Genomic DNA, 18,170 nt, shown 5'->3' with positions numbered 1-18,170 from the left:
ATTATTATTAACCCCAGAACCTTATTCCTTGATAAGAACTTCTAAATAAGATGAACTCTTGAGACTCACATTTGTATATTTGTTTTCTAAAGTTAAACTTTATTCAAGTTTAATATTTTTGAAGTTTTTCTTCTTTTCTGTTGAAAAAAGTCTTCCTTGATCTGATTTCTCTCTCAACACATTCAAGTTAGATCAATGTATACCATGGTAACAGTGTAAAGACTAACAGAATGCCTTCTGGGGGGGAGGGAAGCGAGATTAGGGGGGAAACTGTAAAATTCAAAATAAATAAAATATTTCTTTAAAAAGTTAGAACTGACAATAACCTGGAAATAACATGTTAGATTTAAGCATATTCACTTTTGGAAACCACCAGCTGCAGATGACGGACCATGTGATAACAGTGGGTAGAGTCTGCTGTTCAGGAAGACCTGTGCTCCATCCTCTCCACTATTTCATACGGGCTTTGTGACCCTGAACAAGCCACCTAACTTTTTAGTGGCCTGGATTACTTTTAGCATATTAATTACTAGTTCCTATATTCAGTGGTAGAGGAGATTTCCTCACTGGGATTCCTCAGAGCCAATGAAATGAGAGATTTGGGCCAATTCTTTTGAAAGGATAGCTTGCCTTTCTGCTTCTAACCTCTAAGGAGTTTACAGGTGAGTGATTATTGTGCCTTGGAGTCAGGTTAGAATGAAGCAGGATTCAGGTGGCATGACCTTTTTAGTCAAGGGTAGAATGAAAAGCCTACAGGTCACTCTTACTTCATTTGGTAAAGTGGCCCTCGAAAGTTTCTGTGTCTTCGAAGCTGAGAGTGCCAGAAAGTTTTTGTTTCCAGGAAATCCGTCTTTAAAATGTATTTTGTCTGGTTAAATAATCAATACTGATTGTCAGTTTCCTGCAAACAGTGGACAATAGAGCATGTTTGCAGGAGTGAGGAACACCAACATTCCAGTGGTTTCATTGGCCAAGTGTGGGTCTGCTAGAGGGTAGAGCAAGGGAAAGCCAGGTTGCCTTAGGCATCCATCCTCCAAGGGACTGCAAAATGCAAATATAGGTACCGTGACATGAGGGATTTACAATGAGTTCACATAGTTCTGCATGGGCAGAATTGGTCCTAACCCTGATGGAAAATCTCAATATCCTGTACCCCTCCCCTTAATCAGCTTAGATCATTGCAGACTTGGGGTTGTTCTCACTTCTTCTGAAGTACCTCAACCACAAGTCCTCTTCGTTTTTGTCTGTAAGTTGACTCCAAGATATCTAGCTGGACTACCAGTGAAAAACAATTTTGTAGGCTATAATTCAAGTATATAAATCTACATAAATTAGATTCATTCATTATTGTAATCATTTTATATATAGATTTAAATATATAACATAATATAGATTTAGGTATTATGAAGTGTGTGTGTGTGTCTTCATAGTACCTTAATACAAGTTCTGTGGATAAACGTCCATGGTTCTGTGAATGTGAATGGAAAATAATTACATTTTTAGTATATTTGGTTGACTTTGTAATACTATGTATTTTATTTTATCCAATTAAAACCATTTTTTCTAAGAACAAGTGCATCATTTTTTTTTGTTTGTGTTTTGGGGTTTTTTTTGCAAGGCAGTAGGGTTAAGTGGCTTGCCCAAGGCCACACCCCTAGGTAATTATTAAGTGTCTGAGGGCAAATTTGAACTCAGGTCCTCCTGACTCCAGGGCCAGTGCTCTATCCACTGCGCCACCTAGCCGCCCCTAAGTCCATCATTTTTGACAGATTGCTAAATGGGTTCACAACCCAACTCACCCCACCTCCAACCAAGTTTAAGAAGCCCTGATCTAGATTACGTCAAGCTTTGTTGAGCTTTCCTTCACTTTTTCATTTCAATTTAAAGCTTAAGGGGACCTTAGGTGTCTAGTCCAACCTTCTTGTTTTGCAGGTGAGGAAACTGAGATCTGGAATGGTTTAGACATTCACTCATTGGTAGTAACTGGAAGATTTGGGTTTTGAGCCCAGACCATCTGATTCTTTTCTTTAGGTGTTTTTTTTTGCAAGGCAATGGGGTTAAGTGGCTTGCCCAAGGCCACATCCCTAGGTAATTATTAAGTGTCTGAGGCTGGATTTGAATTCAGGTACTTTTGACTGCAGGGCCAGTGCTCTATCCACTGAGCCACCTAACTGTCCCTACCATCTGATTCTTGATCAGATCCTCTGTACAGTCAATAAATTCAACATTCAACAGTGTGGCTAAGTGTGTACTAAGTGTGGAGCATGAGGCAAGAGTTGAAAAACATGGTATGGAGTTAAGACAACATCTCTACCCAACTTGAGATTGGAGGTGATGGTGGAAGGCGATCCCAATGAAGATGATGGGTGCTAAGGGTGTTTAAGGGTGTGATACAGGAGGAGAGATTGGGGCAAAAAACCCTTAATTTCAGGATTTTTCTAGGAAGCCCAGAAGTAAATAGGTCAAATTTTCTTGTTAACTTTTGCTGATCTAAACCACATTAAACACATGATGAGGGTTCTGCCATTTTTAATCACTCTCAGATCTTCTACTCCATTCTCTCTCTCTCTCTCTCTCTCTCTCTCTCTCTCTCTTTCTGTCTCTGTCTCCCTATCACTTTCATTTCTTTTTCATCTCTCTCTACCTGTCTTTCATTTTCCTCTATGTCTCTCTGTCTCTCTTTCCAACCATCCACAAAAAAAAGATTTTTTGGCCAGTGAGACCATCATAGTGGCATTTCTAGAGATCCTTGGATTCTCTAATACAGGGGAAAGAGAAACCTTCCAGGAGTCAGTAGGCACTGAGCCAACTTTTTCACTGGACTCTTCAATTATTTTATAGCTGGAAAAAAATGTATTTCTGTAACTATTCCTGGAAAGTGTGGAATACTTTGTATATGGAAAATGCATGCAAATAAAGTCTGTTGATTTCTCCCTACCCACCTATTAAAATGATGTAAAACAGTTCCTCCTAGCAAAGAAGTATTTTATTTGTTTGATAGGGTGTTTTGGGTTGGGGCCGTTCACTTTTTGGATCCAAGTCTCAAATTTTTAAATGGTTACAAACTTCAAGGATCTGTGACTTCCTGATACATTAGTAAGAACGCTGGCTTTAGAGTCAGTGGACCTGAATTCAAATCCTGCTCTGGCATTACTACCTGCGTGACCTTGAACAATTGTTCTTCTGCTTCTGTTTTCTGATCTGCAAATTGAGGCACTTGAACTGAGTGGCACTGAATCTTTGAACTCAAGACCTCTGATCTTTGGACAAACTACCATTGAATCAGAGGCTACTCCCTCCACTGAGGGATTTTCTATGGCATTTGAAGTTGCTATGGCTGACAAAGTTCACCAAAGTGGTAGCTCTCCATCAACCGATATTCATAGCTAGGCAGGTCCTAGCCACGACAACCCCAGGGGACCTATAGCCAAGTCTTTCTAGCTTGGTATAAAACAGAACCCTGGAGCTGGGGCTGACTTTCTATCATGGAATGAGATTCAGATCCCTTTTTAGATTGTTCCTAGCTGTGTGATCTTAGGCAAGTCACTCCTTTCTCTGGACCTCAATTGACTTGTCTAAAAATAAGTGGTTGAACTCTTATGTAAAATTAAAGATTGAACTCCATCGTTTCTGAAGCCCTTCCAGCTTATTATCTTGACCTAGAGTCCCTTCTTGGCCCCATGGGCCATCACAGTACAAGAAATTGCTTGTGGATGACAGTGAAACCTGAGATAAGTTTGTATTTTATTTATCAGTCTGAATCCAGCATTCCCTGCACGCTGCCTTTGACTCAGGCTCCACTGCTGAAAGCTGGGGGTGCTTTCTAGTTTTGTCACATACTTCCAGAGGAGGGTCTCCTGTCATGAAGTCATTCTCCAGTGACTGTAGGTGGGAATCTGTACCTTCCAGGTATGGAGGTCTGCTGAGGGTACTCCTTAAAAGCCCAAACAAAGCCTCGTGGGAGAAGTCTGAATTGGGGGTGGGGGCTATGCTTCAGGCCAGCCCAACACTTGAGCAGTCAGCCCGCAAAGTCTTGTGTACTCACCGTCGTGAACTCTGGACCACTGAAGCAAAACCCGTATCCCTGACCATGCGATCTGTTCATTTCATCCTCCCAGGCTCTGGGAGGGATTTTCTTTTTGCCACACAGGACTCAAATCCTTAGTGTTCCATTTCTTGATAATACGAGGGATTTTTACAAAAAGCCACTGAAGCATCTTGCTTGTGTTTGGGGGTGGGGGTGGGGACGGACTCCTGCGTGTCTTCTCCCATGCTTACACTGCAGTTTTTTTTTTCCTTGGGACTTCTGCAGGCCTTGACTACTGCTGCTACCCCCCCCCATGATGAATATTCAGCAGCTGCAGTCATTGAGGGACCCAGGTGTCTGAAAGAGTAAGGTGATTGAGGCCAGTCCTAACATCCAAACCCCAATCTCCATACTTAACCGCTCAGACCAGGGGATTGCAGCCCTGATTTTCCTGTCTGGGGTCGTGGGCTATACAGCAAGAAGAGAGTGGAACTGGGGACCCTCGGATGAATCAGACATCTGTTCGGCACGCCAACACGATCCCATCTCTCTGGATGATGTGTTGTACTAAGCATGTTGGTTTTCCAAAGACAAGGCTTTCTGTAATCCCCCCCCCCCCCCAAAGCACTGGATTGATCATTCAGCATAAAGGACACACTGTTGAGACCAAGCAAAGCTTGCATTGTTTCCTACATACTACACCCAGGGTCTCGGGAGCTGAGTGACATTTTATTTTTAAAAATTTATTTAATTTTTCTGGTTACCATCAGCAGTTAACCTAAAGTCGGAACTGCTCCATTCTCTCAGAGGTTAAATGATTCTTCAGGCAGCCCTGGCAGGGATGGATAAATTGCAGCCCTGTCCTTTTTTCGAGGGTTTCTAAAATAGATTTTCAGAATTGGTGCTGGCTGGTGTCTGCTGCCTGTGTGGTGACTCTGGATTTTTTCTCCTGAGGGGGAGCATCCTTTGCTGGGTCCCCCCTTCCGTGAAAAGACTTAGGCACTTCCAGTTGGTGGCAGGGGATCCAGCCACAATCCACCAAGCCTCCTCTGTCCCAGCTGTCTTTTTCATTACGTTAAATGCATTACTATGGCTGCACCCTTTTGCAAAGGCTCAGGTAAAGGAAGGTGTAGGAGGAAGTCTGAGAACAGACATTCTGCTTCTTCCTAAGCCTCAGCATCGGCCAGCATCCCTGTATTTTCAATGTCTTCCTGCTTCTGGCCAGAAGGACTCTTGGCAGGGACTGGAATGGTTCTTTGAAGCTGATTAAAGGTACCCTTTTTTTCCGACAAGGAAGCTGCTCTAAAGGATTATTTTGAATGCATTATGGCTCATGCAGCATCTCAGTTAAAGAAAAACAGAGATTTAGAAATCAATGCTGAAGAGGAAACTGAGAAAAAAAGGAAACATCGAAAACGGTCCCGAGATCGGAAGAAAAAGGTATCTTTGCATGTTACCAGGGCAAAGAATCCTGCCTGGATTCCTTTGTTTTGCGTCCGGCAAGAAGCATGTTGGGTTTTCTTTAGAGAGAGGGTAAATTCTGGGAGCAGAAGCAACTGGGACCAGCTGACGAGAGGAGATGGTGGCCCCCAGCCATGATATTTGTAAAGAAATAGAATGCTCCATCTGATGGGCGGATGGTTGCAGGGATGATGCAGAAACTGTGTATTCATTTCACATAGGAATTGGAGGTTTCCATGATACCAAAAAAATGTGTTACAAGGGAATTAAAAGTAGTTTCTCAATAATAATTGCAAGGTTAAATCCACACCATCGACCCAGGGTCTGAAGGAAAGAATATAAAGTTCGCCTTGATACTTCTTGTGGGGTTTTCTCATGGAAGATTCATCTTTATGCAGGAACTGTGTCACATGTGAGATTTTTTTTTCCTCCAAACAGATCTTTGACCTTATAGGTGTAGCAGAGAAGTCATTTCCTGCTTTGGGGTTGTTTTAATTTTGGTTTTTGGTCCTTTTTTTTGGCCCTGATTTCTGAAAGATGTGTATCAGGTTGGAAGACACTGCAGCAATCTTGTGGGGAGAATGAACTTTCTTTTGTCAAATCCATCTCAAGATCACAAATGCTGATCTTTCTCTCCTGAATGCAGAAATTTCTATAGCCCATTGAGCTCTGCAGCCTTCAGTAACTGGCTGTTGGTAGGTTCAGGGCAGCAAGTGATGGTATCTCTCTAGTTTTATTTTGTTTTTCCAAATTTGGAGGAAGAACAGGGTGGGGGCATATTCTAGGTCAGTGGTGTTATATTTCAGTTGAGAAGTCCTTGTAGAGTGTCTGGTGGCTGTGCCCTTACCTCGGACACCTGAGCCCCAATCTGAGAGATGAGGCCCTAGAGTACTTTCTCTCTCTTCCATGGGCAATTAATAGAATTTGACCCAAAGTCCATGATCTGAATACAGATGTCAGCTCGTAAAACATTTTTATGTGTCTTTGTGAGAATCCCCAAGGGATGGATCATCTTAATTTGCTTTGAGCAGTGATGCGAGACACTTCCTAAACGACATGTAGATTCTTTTCAACATATGTGCATCTATTTGGCTGGTTGGCTGTCAACATTTTACTGCCTTTTCTCATTTGGTTTTTCCATAATGCTGGGAGCACTCCTCATCCAGACATGGGGTGCTGAGTCCTTTTGTTATATGGATGCTTTAGGAGGAGGAATTGGAGGGGTTACAGTTGGTCTGCTGCAGGATGTTAAATATAGATGATTTCTCCTTTAAATGTATGGAACCAAAAAAAAACTTTTCTTGGCAAAAGTTCAAGTTCAGATTAAAATCTTCCTCTTGGAGCAGGTTTGAGGGCCTTCTACGGGGAAGCTATGAAATTTCCCTATTCTCTTCTGTCTAGTTCTCATTTTGCCGTGTTATGTTGGGATGTGGCTATGTCGCTATAACCTGCCCTCCCCCTTCCTGTAAGCAATCCGATTACCCAGAGTACTCTGATTTATGAGAGGGATGCTTAAAGCTACAGTGTAATCATTGATACCCACAGGTTAAATAAGACTTGTTGGCCAAGCCAGGCTCACCTTGCCAATCTCCTTTGCCAACCGTTGTGTCCTTCCTACTGGGGTATATTGGGGAAATTGTTGAAAGTCTGACAGAGAAGGGATGAAGCAAGAGAAGTTCCTGGATTGGGGTATCAGAACCATCTGCTCCAAGGATCAAAATGCTTTGTTGCTGTTACAACAGAGAACTGTCCAGTAGAAATCTCTTAGCAGCCAAAAGAGGACAAAGAAAAATGACTATTTATTGATTTGAATTTTGCTACCAGTTTTTATTTTGCCCATTTTTTTTTACTGGGAACAGATCAGAAAGTAGCACATGGCCCATTCCTGCAGTACTTGTCATTACCCACAATAAGAATGTTCCCACATTTACAGTCTCAACTAGAATACAGCAGCATTTCTATGTATGAGTGTTTGTTAAAGGGCTTTTGGTGAGATATATGATTAAAAGAAAATCTCTCTAAAACTGCAGGCTAAAAATTCCCATGAGTTCTATAGAATGGACAATGCCTCATTTCTTTTCAAGGGCAAAGACTTCAGATTTTCTTTTCATGGTGAACTGTTATTTCCTTCTAGAATTTAAAATAATAATGTATAAATGCATATGGTATCTTAAAGTTCAGAAAGAGTTTTTTTTTACATTCATTATCTCCTTTTCCAAGACCTTTCCAGAGTTTGGGGTGACTGTTTAATATTTGGAGGATTAGAATAATGCCCTCCCGTGCCCCTTTGCCGCAAGTAAGGGCTGCTGGTTTCTATTGTGTATGCTAGGATACTCACAAGGGCTATTGTCTATGAGCAGGGACCATCACAGCAAAACCGTCCTAAGTGTTGGTGCAGAGACACAGGACATCAGAACCAAATGAGACCTCCCTCATCATCTTTGATCTAGTGAGGGTCGGGTTCCATGGACCATAAAGGGGCAGATCAGACCTTATCAAGCTCAGACCTCCCTCATGTTATGCCACCTAGCCATGGGATATTAGCCATTAATCCTAATAAACACACAGGCTTTGTGTGGGTTTGACATTCAACTGAAATGACTTCTTTGAAAGATCCAGTGAACAATGAGTGTGGTCTCCTCTTAACATGGATCATGATGAAGTGAAGGGATTACTAGAAAACTTTTAGGAGTTAGAAACAACTGAATTATATTAGCTGCTATTTTATTCCTGGTTTATCTCACTCAAAGAATGCCCAATAAAATAAAAATTTTGTCTTCTAACAGAAATGGGTGAATATTGTATAATTTTTTCAGATTTTGTGCTTTGCCTCAAAATAGAAGTCAGTAATCAATTATTGAGGAATCAAGCTAACTAATTATTAACAAGATTTACTTATGTAGTTTTAAAAGTTGCAGCTAACATTTATGTGACCCTTTAAAGTTTGCAAACTATTTTTAAAATGTTATCTCATGTGTTGCTTACAGTAACCCCAGGAGATAGGTGTTTATTATTATCCCATTTTTACTATTAAGGAAACTAAGACAGATGGAGTTCAAATAACTTGCTCAGGATCACACAGTTAGTAAGTGTCTGAGGGCAGATTTGAACTGGAGTCTTCCTGATTCAAGGTCAGCAAGCGGTTGTTTTTCAGTTGTGTCCAACTCTCTGTGACCCCTTTTGATGCTTTCTCAGCAAAGATACCAGAGTGGGTTTGCCATTTCCTTCTCCAGCTCATTTTAGGGATGAGGAAACTGAGGCAAACAGGGCTAAAATAACTTGTCCAGGGTCACCCAGTAAATTGGTAATTTTGAATCAAGTCTTCCTGACTCCAGGTCTGGTATTCTAACCATTGCTGATTTATTTTATTCTATCCTCCAACAAAGTTTTTCTTTTCGTCCCCTTTATGTTAGCTTATTCACCATGGGCTTCCATGGTTGAGGGTATCAGGAAAAACTTTCTTTTACAAAAACTTCATTAGTGCATTAAGTAATTAGACTATTCCTTTGTTCTAAGAAAAGGAGAACACCCAAGGAGTGGGCATGACCCTAGCTATGTTCCAGAGGGCAAAGAATTGATATGGTGCTTCTTTGAATCCACCATGCCTAGCATGGCCTGGGTCCTCATGCATAGGGGCTACTCAACATTAACTTGAAGACATTAGCAACCAGGCCTTCAGAGTCTCAACAAGGGAAGGAATGCTCTTAACTTCTCTTGCCAGGGAATTGGTCTTATTAAAGGCAGTGGAGCTAAAAATATATTTTGGAAAGAAAAGGGGAAATTATGTACCTCATTAGGGTCATCACATTCTTTAAAGGGATAGATATAATCACCAGGACTGTCTTTTCTTTAGAGTGGTAGTTGATTACAGAATGAAGGTGATTTGAAACCTTGATATCCTCAGATAAGCCACTAAAAATGAGCCCAACATATCACTGTGAGACCTGTGGATGCTTCCCCAGAAGTCCTTTCTCTTCAAGAACCCCCCTGAACAAAATAGAGCCCTTAAGACTAGAGATTTAGAAATCTAAATTTTTAGAGCTTCTATCTCTAAAACATTTCCTGTGTGTTTTTGCACATGAAGTTCATAATCTCTAGGGAGATAGAATGTAAACTTCCTGGCAGGGGTAGGGACTATTTCTTTTTTTCCTTTCTTTGTGTCCCCAGCATGTAGCGCTAGGCCTGGTCTATTGTAGGTAAGGTAAGTCAACAGACATTTATTAAGCATTGACTGTATGCCAGCATTCTACTACATAATGGGTACAAAAATAGAAGAAAAAGAAAGGCCATCCTTACCTTCAAGGAGTTTTTATTCTAACAGAGAAATCTAAACCACAAAAGGGAACTGAAAAGCATTACAGGGATGGGGAAAGCAAGGAGAAAGGAAAACTGGGAAGTTCTGAGAGTCAAAATAGTAGAAACTGAACCTGGGGAGAAGAGAGATTGAGGATGCCAAGTCTGGGCCCCTCCACAAAATGGAGGGCCCAGAAGGATCTCCCCAATGGGAGAATCACTTAATCTCTGTATGCCTTGGTTTCCCCATCTGCAAAATGAAGGGTTCTCTAAGGATCCTTCCTACTCAAAACCTATAATCCTACAGTCCATGCTCTGTCACTGCTACTATCTATGTCCTTGTTTTTGTTCATGAAGATTTGTTCTTATTGATTATATGTTTGCCCAAACACAGGATTGCCAAGAACACCTACAAACAGCCTGTTACAGGCAGGGTTTGTCATGGCCTCATTTTATTGACAAGTCAGCAGAGCCAGAAAGATTACATGACTTGTCTCACATCACAGTTAGTCAGTAGTCAGTGGCATTCCTTCCTTCCTCCTTCTCTGCCTTCTTTTTCACCCTCCCTCTCTTCTTTCCTTCCTTCCTTCCTTCTTCCTTTTTTCTCCTTTCCTCCCTCCTTTCTTCCTTCCCTTTTCCCTCCCCTCCTCCCCCAATACAAGACCATCTCTTTAAATTTATTTATGAATGAACTTGTGGTTTCACTGATGTCATAAATTCCCAGGGTGAAAATCCCCTCCACCAAAAAACATTTTCAGCTTGTTTATAACTTGTAGTCTTAGAGACTGAAGATGCCGTGAGGTTAAGTGAGTTTCCAAGGATCACAAAGCTAGTACATGATAGGGACAGGCCTTGAACCCAACTTCCTAACTCCCAGGTTTTCTCTTTCTGCATCTCCCTCTATATGCTTTAAAGATACAAGAGGAAAAAAACACAAACTTTGGGAGATGTTTCCCCTTGGACTAAGAAGAGAAATTGACCCCCCTCCCCCAAGTACTGTATAAGAAGAAGAATACTGGTATGTCAGAATTTCACGGGTTTTACAGTTTGCAAAGAACTTTATTCCCAGTGGTACCCCAGGGATCTCAGTAGCACCCGGACGGTGAGCACCATGGCACTGAGGTGTCCATGAGTAAGCATTTTACTGAAGGTCACTCAACTAGTAGGAAATAAACAGGCCGCCAATTGGTAGTTTTTTGCTCTGAGTTGTGCTCAGGACTTTCTCTAACAGGCTGCTTTCATATAAGTTTTGATGAGTCAGTAAAAAGGATGTATTAAACATCTCCCACAATGTCAAAAATGAAACAATCCCTGCCCTCTAGGTGCTGACTGGGAAAGACAACCTCTGTGTGCAGGAGTATATGTAGAATAAATGCAAATATACATGAAGTTATGGAAAAAGTGGATTGGGGGACTCACAAAACGTTTTTCACTGAATGAGAAATTCTTAACCTGTCTTAATCTGGGGTCCAAAGTTCATGCAAGTGTTCTGTGGCTATATTTCTGGGAGTCTATGACTCAGATTTTTTTAAAAAAATGACATTTATTCTCACTAATTTTTGGCTTCCTTTGAAATCTTAGATGATTTATTTTTTGCATTTTGGCAGTCAACAGACTATGCCAAAGGGGCCTATGGCCAAAACTGTTTTAAACCCCCTGCTCATTATAAAGATACTTTCTTAACTTTGTCCTGAAGGAAACGAAGATGACATAAAGAGAGATAGAATTCTGAGTATGAGGATGGATGGCCAAAGATAGCAATGTAAGAAATGGATTATGTGTGTGAGGTTCAGAGAAAAAGTCAGTTGGGTCATTCAGAAAGATGAGGAATCAATAATGAGTGCTTAACTAACATTATAAGAATAAATGATAGTAATAATAATAATAATAAAGTTAGCATTATCTAGAACTTTATGGCTTACAAAACATCTTCATACACTACCCCAGTTGCTATCATTGAGACTCCCATGATATATTGATGCTATACTGTGGGAGAGACAAAAAAGCCCTAAACTCTGGTTTCTACCCTCCAGAAGCTTGTCATCTAGTTGAAAGAGAGTGGAGTATTTTAGGTTGTTGCAGACAGAACAGAATGCTCTAGATTGTGGCAGGAGCCATGGATGCAGCAGGAGGTCGGAGGAGACTCGGATCATTGGAGGCGATGAGGTGAGGAAATTTTCTGAAGGAGGCAGAGTCTGCTCAGAGCCAAGAGGATGAGAAGGTCATTTAGGTAAATAAAGGGAAGGATGACATTTCCTCAAGGTGAGAATCAACATTAGCAAAGGGCAGGGGTAAGGGACCCACAAGCCTTTTTAGCAACTGCTGGAGGTTGGTCCCTGGTGACATAATGACAAAGATATTGCCATTGCCTTCAAGGATTCTACATTCTCAAGAGAGAAACGGTATGTGTAAGGTATGTAACATGTATTCAGATTGAAGATAAAAGAGTTTCCCATAGGAGGCATTAGTAGGTGGAAGAAACAGGAAAGGCTCCTGGAGGTGGCCGTGCTTGGGTTGCAAGATAGCTGGAGGTTCTCCAGAATGGAAATGGGGGAGCAATGCATTCCAGGAATGGGGGGTGAAGCATAGGTGTGGAGATGGCTGATGGGAGATGAAATTTATTGTGTGAATAAGAACAGGAAGGTCACTTTGCCTAGACTATAGGGTCAAGGAAAAAAAGAATGTATAATGAGCCTGGAAGGGAACTAATCAGTCATGTTCTCTAGAGGGAATAGTGATGAGATCTGTCAGAAGTGAAAGGTTCATGTTGGTGAGTAATTGAGGAAAGTAAGATTGGAGGATAGGGGAAGTCTAGATAAGAGAGGGTCTCGAAAATCAAGTAGGGAGAGTTTGGACTTGGCTGTGGAGAAAATACAAGCTACTATTAGCATCACGTGTGGGGATTAGCACGAGTCAGAGAGCTGGTACAAATGTTTGGTGCTTCATGAATGTGCCGAACGTTTAGCTGAGTCTAAATCAATTCCACGACCAGAGAGAAGTGAAAAAGTTTGTGGCTCTGCCCCACAACCATTTTGGAGCAGCAGAAAGTGGCATTTTCAGGTTGCTAGTGAGGATCTCAGAGGGGCATGTGGAAGATCTTTGGCAAATTGGGCTGGGTCTTTTCTGATTGTTTTTTTTCTGTAGACCTGATAAAATACTAATTGGTCACAGGTAGCTTAATGTAGACACAAAATCAATCACCAAACTTCCATTAAGTGCCTATTGTGTTCCACATACAGTCCAAGGAAATCCTTCCTGCCTTAAATAGTTCCTTGAATTTATCAGAGGAGTAGCTAGGTGGTACACTAGATTGAACATTAGACCTGGAGTCAAGAAGACATAAATTCAACTCTAGCTTCAGACACTTACTAGCTGTGTGACCCTGGAAAAGTCACTTAACCCTGTTTGCCTGCCTTTCTTCATCTGAAAAATAAGCTGAAGAAGAAAATGGCAAACAACTCCAGTATCTTTATCAAGAAAACCCCAAATGCGGTCATGAAGGGTCATATGTGACTGAACAACTCAACAACATTCTGTCAGAGGGGACATAGTCTGTAGTTGGAGTTGGAATTAAAGACCCTGAATTCAAATCTCCCCCTTTATCTCTTAATGTGATAAATGACTTAACCTCCCTCAAATGACTTTAAGCTCCCTGAGTCATGGAGGGTTTCTAGACTCTCTTCAAGCTCCCCATCTGTGATCTCATGACTCCATGTACAGAGACAGTTGATGCTGTTTGTCCTTCATGACATCAGGGAGGTGATGCCATGATAAGCATATGAACTAGGTTTGAGTGAGGTGGGTTGTGCTAAGTCACCAACCTCCTCCAGAGCCATCTGGGTCCAGTGGCCCTGAATGTGATGTGAAATGCCTTGTCCAAGGTAACACAGCTAGTAAGGATCAAGTGTCTGAGTCCAGATTTGAACTCATGTTCTTCTGATTCCAGAGTAGGTGTTCTATCCATGGTATCACCTTGCTGCAGTTGATTAATGAATCTATGTCAGCATGGTATAACATCTCTGGTGGTGCGCTACAGAGATCTGCCCTAGACTGTTTCTGGGTTAAAATTTTAAAAGTATCCCTGATGAAGAATAACTTGGCACTATCATATGTGTATGGGCCACAAAACTGGAGGAGGCACACCAAAATCAGAATTTGAAAGGGTTTGGGACAGACAGGAACCAAAGGCCAGCAAGATGAAATGTCATTGGGAGAAATGTCAAGTCCTACATTGAACCTGAAATGGTTAATGTGGAAGGATAGGATTCATTCATCCAACCAATCAGCTAGGATGTTACTATTAAGCCCTCCCTTCAGTATGCAGGGCCCTGGACTGGGCTTTAGAGATGCGGAAACAAAAGTGAGTAGGTGCCCTGTCTTCTAACAATGGAGGGGGGCGGGAGAAGGGAGACCACATGGACATAATCTCACACAATATGTCCAAAATGAATGCAAGGTGCCTTTGAAGAGGGATGGAGAAAGTCTTGCTATGTTCAAAATGATTTTGCCTTGATGTTGATTAAAAGGTTGAATACGTGCTGTCCATGGGAGCCAGCTGCCAGAAATGTTCATTTGATCCTAGGCCACATTAATAGGAGCAGAGAACCCAGAGCCAGGGAGGTAATGCCCCTGCTGTCTTCAGTGCCAGGGAGCCCACTTCTGGAGTATTGTGTTTAGGTTGGGGTAGGATATTACAAAATTGGAGAGTGGCCAAAAGGAAGCAGTTGGAATGGTGAGGGAACCTGAAACCATGTTCTGTGAGGATCAGTTAAAACACCTGGAAATGTTTCGTTTGGACAATAGAAAACATGAGAGGGACTGTACAGTGGTTTTTCAAAAATTCTAATGGCTGATTATGAAAGGTAGGTTAGGGTTTATTGTCTGATGGGCAGAAAGAGTGCCAGTGGGGACTTGGAGGAAGCTTGATGTGATAATAACGATGAAAGTTGACATTTATACACAGCTTTAAAGTTTTCGAAGCACTTTATATACATTATCCCATTTGATTCTCTCAAAAAGCCTGGGAGGTGGGGCCATCTCAAGTTAGGTGATGAAACTGAGGAAGATAGAGGTGGAATTGAGGTTCTCAAGGTTACGTGGTGAGTGTTTAAGAGAGAATTTGAATTCCGGTCTTCTTAGAACTACAAGTCCAGGGTTCTCTTTAGCCACTGAGCCACTAAGGGGACCTAAAATAAGGTTGAACTATCTTAATTAAATCTATTTAAATAGACAATGAGAGGCAGAGTGAAAGAGTTGCTATTTGAAAGATCATGCTCCTACATTGGAAGAATTCAACAACTTTTAATTGAACAAGTTGTGATAGTAGGCCACCTCTAGCACCACAGAAATGGTGTTTGGAATTCTGGAGCTCAGGAAGTAGGAATGACTATTTGGACATTCATTAAAAAACACCATGAATCATTTTTTTTTCCTTCCTCACCTTATCTCCTTATTCTCCAAAGCCATTCATTAAGATCCTACACAACTGTGTGACCTTGAACAAGTCACTTAACCCTGATTTCCTTACATGCAGAGCCATCCCCAGTCTTTATTATGGTTACTGATTCAGATGATCCTAGAAGAGAAAGTAAGGCTGGTGACTTAGCATAGACCCCCTCCCCTACACACTCAAATCCAGTGCACTTGCTTGTTGTGGCATCATCTCCCGTTGTCATGTTCTTTTTCAAGAATGGAGGACAAACATGTCGTGCAGATCAATGACAGATTTTTCAGTGGGACAATGTCTTTCTCGTCACTATAATCACCTTACAGTTTGTTTTGTAAATACATTTTCCCAATAGCTTTGATTTTTATATTGCTTAAATGCTTTCTCCTATAGTCTTCTCCCTCCCCATTTCTATAAACAAATATTTTTCTTTAAAAGAAAAGAGCAGGGGCAACTAGACTGGCATGGTGGACAGAGCACCAACTCAAATCTGATCTCAGACATTTAATAATTACCTTGCTGTGTGAGCTTGGACAAGCCACTGTACATCATTGCTTTGAAGAAAAAAAGAAAATTTAAAATAAAAAGAAAAGAAAGGGGGCTTTGGGGGGGACTTCATTAAAAACAATAAACATAAAAATATCTGAGATTACATTCAAGGTACCACATCTAAAGACCCCCTAGCTTCACTGTAAACAAACTGGGGTGGGGTGGGGAGCAGAGGGGAGTTGTCTTCTCTTATATCTTCTTTGAAGTAAGGTTTGATTTTTCTAATTTCGAACATTAGTCAATAGATCACTCTGATTGTTGTGTGACTATTGTTTTTTCTGTTTTGTTGATGTAGTTATCCATATGGCTTTCCATGGTTTTGTTTACTTCAATTTGTATCTGTTCAAGAAATCCTTCAGTGTTTCTCTATACAGTTTATAAGGAAAAGCAATGTGGACATAAACTACATACAAAGTATGTGGTATGTATGGGGGGAAGAGAATGGGCAATATCATAATAGTCTGCAGGAGCGATAAATTTCTCTTGGTGTTGGCCATTAGGAAAGCCTTCATGAATTGGATGCCATTTGAACCGTGTGTTTGATAAATTTTTGTCCGGTTGAGTCTAATTTAATCTCAGTTTCTTCATCTGTAAAATGAGAGTCTACTTCAGGCATCCAGTGAAAACAATATTTTGTAAAGTTTGAAGTGCTATATTGGGAGTGTAAGAAAATATTATTATTAAAATTATTCATGTCTCCTTTAGTGCTTAGCAGACACTCAATAAATGGGTTAAGTTTGTTGAATCAATTTGTTGGCCATTTATCTTTTTTTCTTAAATGAAGATTATAAAAGGAAAAAGGGACAAATTGGGGGGAGTTTTGAGGGTTATTTTGTTATTGTTTTGGGGGTTAAATTTCTTTTCATTCTTCTTTCCTTTCAAACATGAAAAAATAGCTTTCCTGAGCCCTATCAGATATTTGGAAAAACGATCCTGCATTTCCTTCAAATATACCATAAATATACATCAATAATACAAAAATAAAACTTTTAATGGAGTCAGAAAACCTGAGTTTAAATTCTTACTCTTCCACTTGTGACCTTGGACAATTCTTTCTGGGTTTCCATGTTGTTTGTTGTTCCGTTGATTCCAACTCTTCGTGACCCCATTTGGGATTTTCTTGGCAAAGATACTGGAGTGGTTTGCCATTTCGTTTTCTAACTCATTTTGCAGATGTAGAAACTGAGGCAATGAGGGTTAAGTGCCTTGCCTAGGGTCACACAGCTAGTAAGTGGCTGAGGTCTGATTTGAACTCAGGAAGATGAGCCTTCCAGACTCCAGGTCCAGGACGACGCACTACAGGGCTGCCTAACATCCCTGCATTTCATCTATCAAATAAAAGGGTTGGCCTAGATGACATGCAAGGTCTCTTCCAGATCTGAGGATGGGTGGTCCTCTGAGTCAAACATGGGTAGATCATTCTGAAAGAGTTATCAATTGAGGACAAATAGTGAAATAATTTTACAGTGACCACTTTGCTAGTGAAAAGAAATGATGGGGGCATTGAGAGATCCCTTTGAATTCTGAGACAGTTTCTAGTCACTGCATTCCAGCCTGGATCTCTATAGTTCATGAGAATAAAGAGGAGATAAGGCCCAGTTCAGTGACTGGTCAGTTGTCACAAAATGAGTTGTGTGTGTGTGTGTGTATGTGTGGGAAATGAAAGTGCAGTTTGTAGAATGGAAAGAAACAGTGGTTAGATATTTTTTTCAATTATCAGCAGCCACAGCTTAAAAGTCATTGGGTTTCCAGTGAAACAGGATTTCACTAATAGGAAAGCCTGGAGTTCTTTGGTTAACAGGATGTAAAATAGTTTTGGAGTATTTAAGAAATGTCAAATATTTATTTTGGCAATTAATACAATAAGTGAAAAGCACCACCCCCGGTTGTTTTTAGGATTTACTCAAAACCATTACATAATTTAAGCCAATTCACAAAGCCTTTAGTGATACTATGGTGACTCTGGAGAAACAGAGGAGGGAAAAATGAAATAATTCCTGGTCTCAATAAGCTTACACTCTAATAGAATCATTATGGTCATGGATATTGGCTGTGCTTCCTTGTTTCTGTATCTTTTGCCTTTTTTTCTTTTCTTTCCAAGACTTAATGTAAGTACCAGTTTATTTGATCATCTTTCTCCCAGTTATGAACACTATTACCTCTTAATTTACATTGTTTCTACTGTACACACACACACACACACACACACACACACACACACACACACACACCTTTTAGGTATCTCTGAGTATGCATTTTGACTCCCATGAGAGAATGTAAACTCCTTGAGGGCAAGTCCTGTTTCACTTTTGTGACCCCTTCAGCCCTTACATAGTAGACAGGAACAGGGCTTATCAAATTGAATTTAGTGATTCAATGACTTAGTTTGGATAT

General features: G+C 40.8%; 1 protein-coding gene across 15 annotated transcripts in view; it reads left to right on the top strand.

Moving 5' to 3' along the window:
• The window catches only part of ANK3 (ankyrin 3), a 702,796-nt gene that overhangs the window by 323,646 nt on the left and 360,980 nt on the right, over nucleotides 1–18,170 (top strand). Inside the window, exon 1 of one of the 15 annotated variants that reach the window (XM_074232300.1) lies at nucleotides 260–5,467. The exons of the other annotated variants lie outside the window; for them this stretch is intronic. Coding sequence (XP_074088401.1) covers nucleotides 5,354–5,467 — 114 coding nt within the window. The 5' untranslated portion in view covers nucleotides 260–5,353. Of the gene's footprint in view, nucleotides 1–259; nucleotides 5,468–18,170 lie in introns of those variants that run through there. 15 annotated transcript variants of the gene reach the window in all.

Source organism: Macrotis lagotis, chromosome 4 (genome assembly GCF_037893015.1).
Source record: "Macrotis lagotis isolate mMagLag1 chromosome 4, bilby.v1.9.chrom.fasta, whole genome shotgun sequence".
In the NCBI taxonomy this organism is placed as follows: Eukaryota; Metazoa; Chordata; class Mammalia; order Peramelemorphia; family Peramelidae; genus Macrotis; species Macrotis lagotis.
The sequence above is the reverse complement of the archived record's forward strand: the minus strand, read 5'-3'. Positions and strand labels throughout refer to the sequence as shown.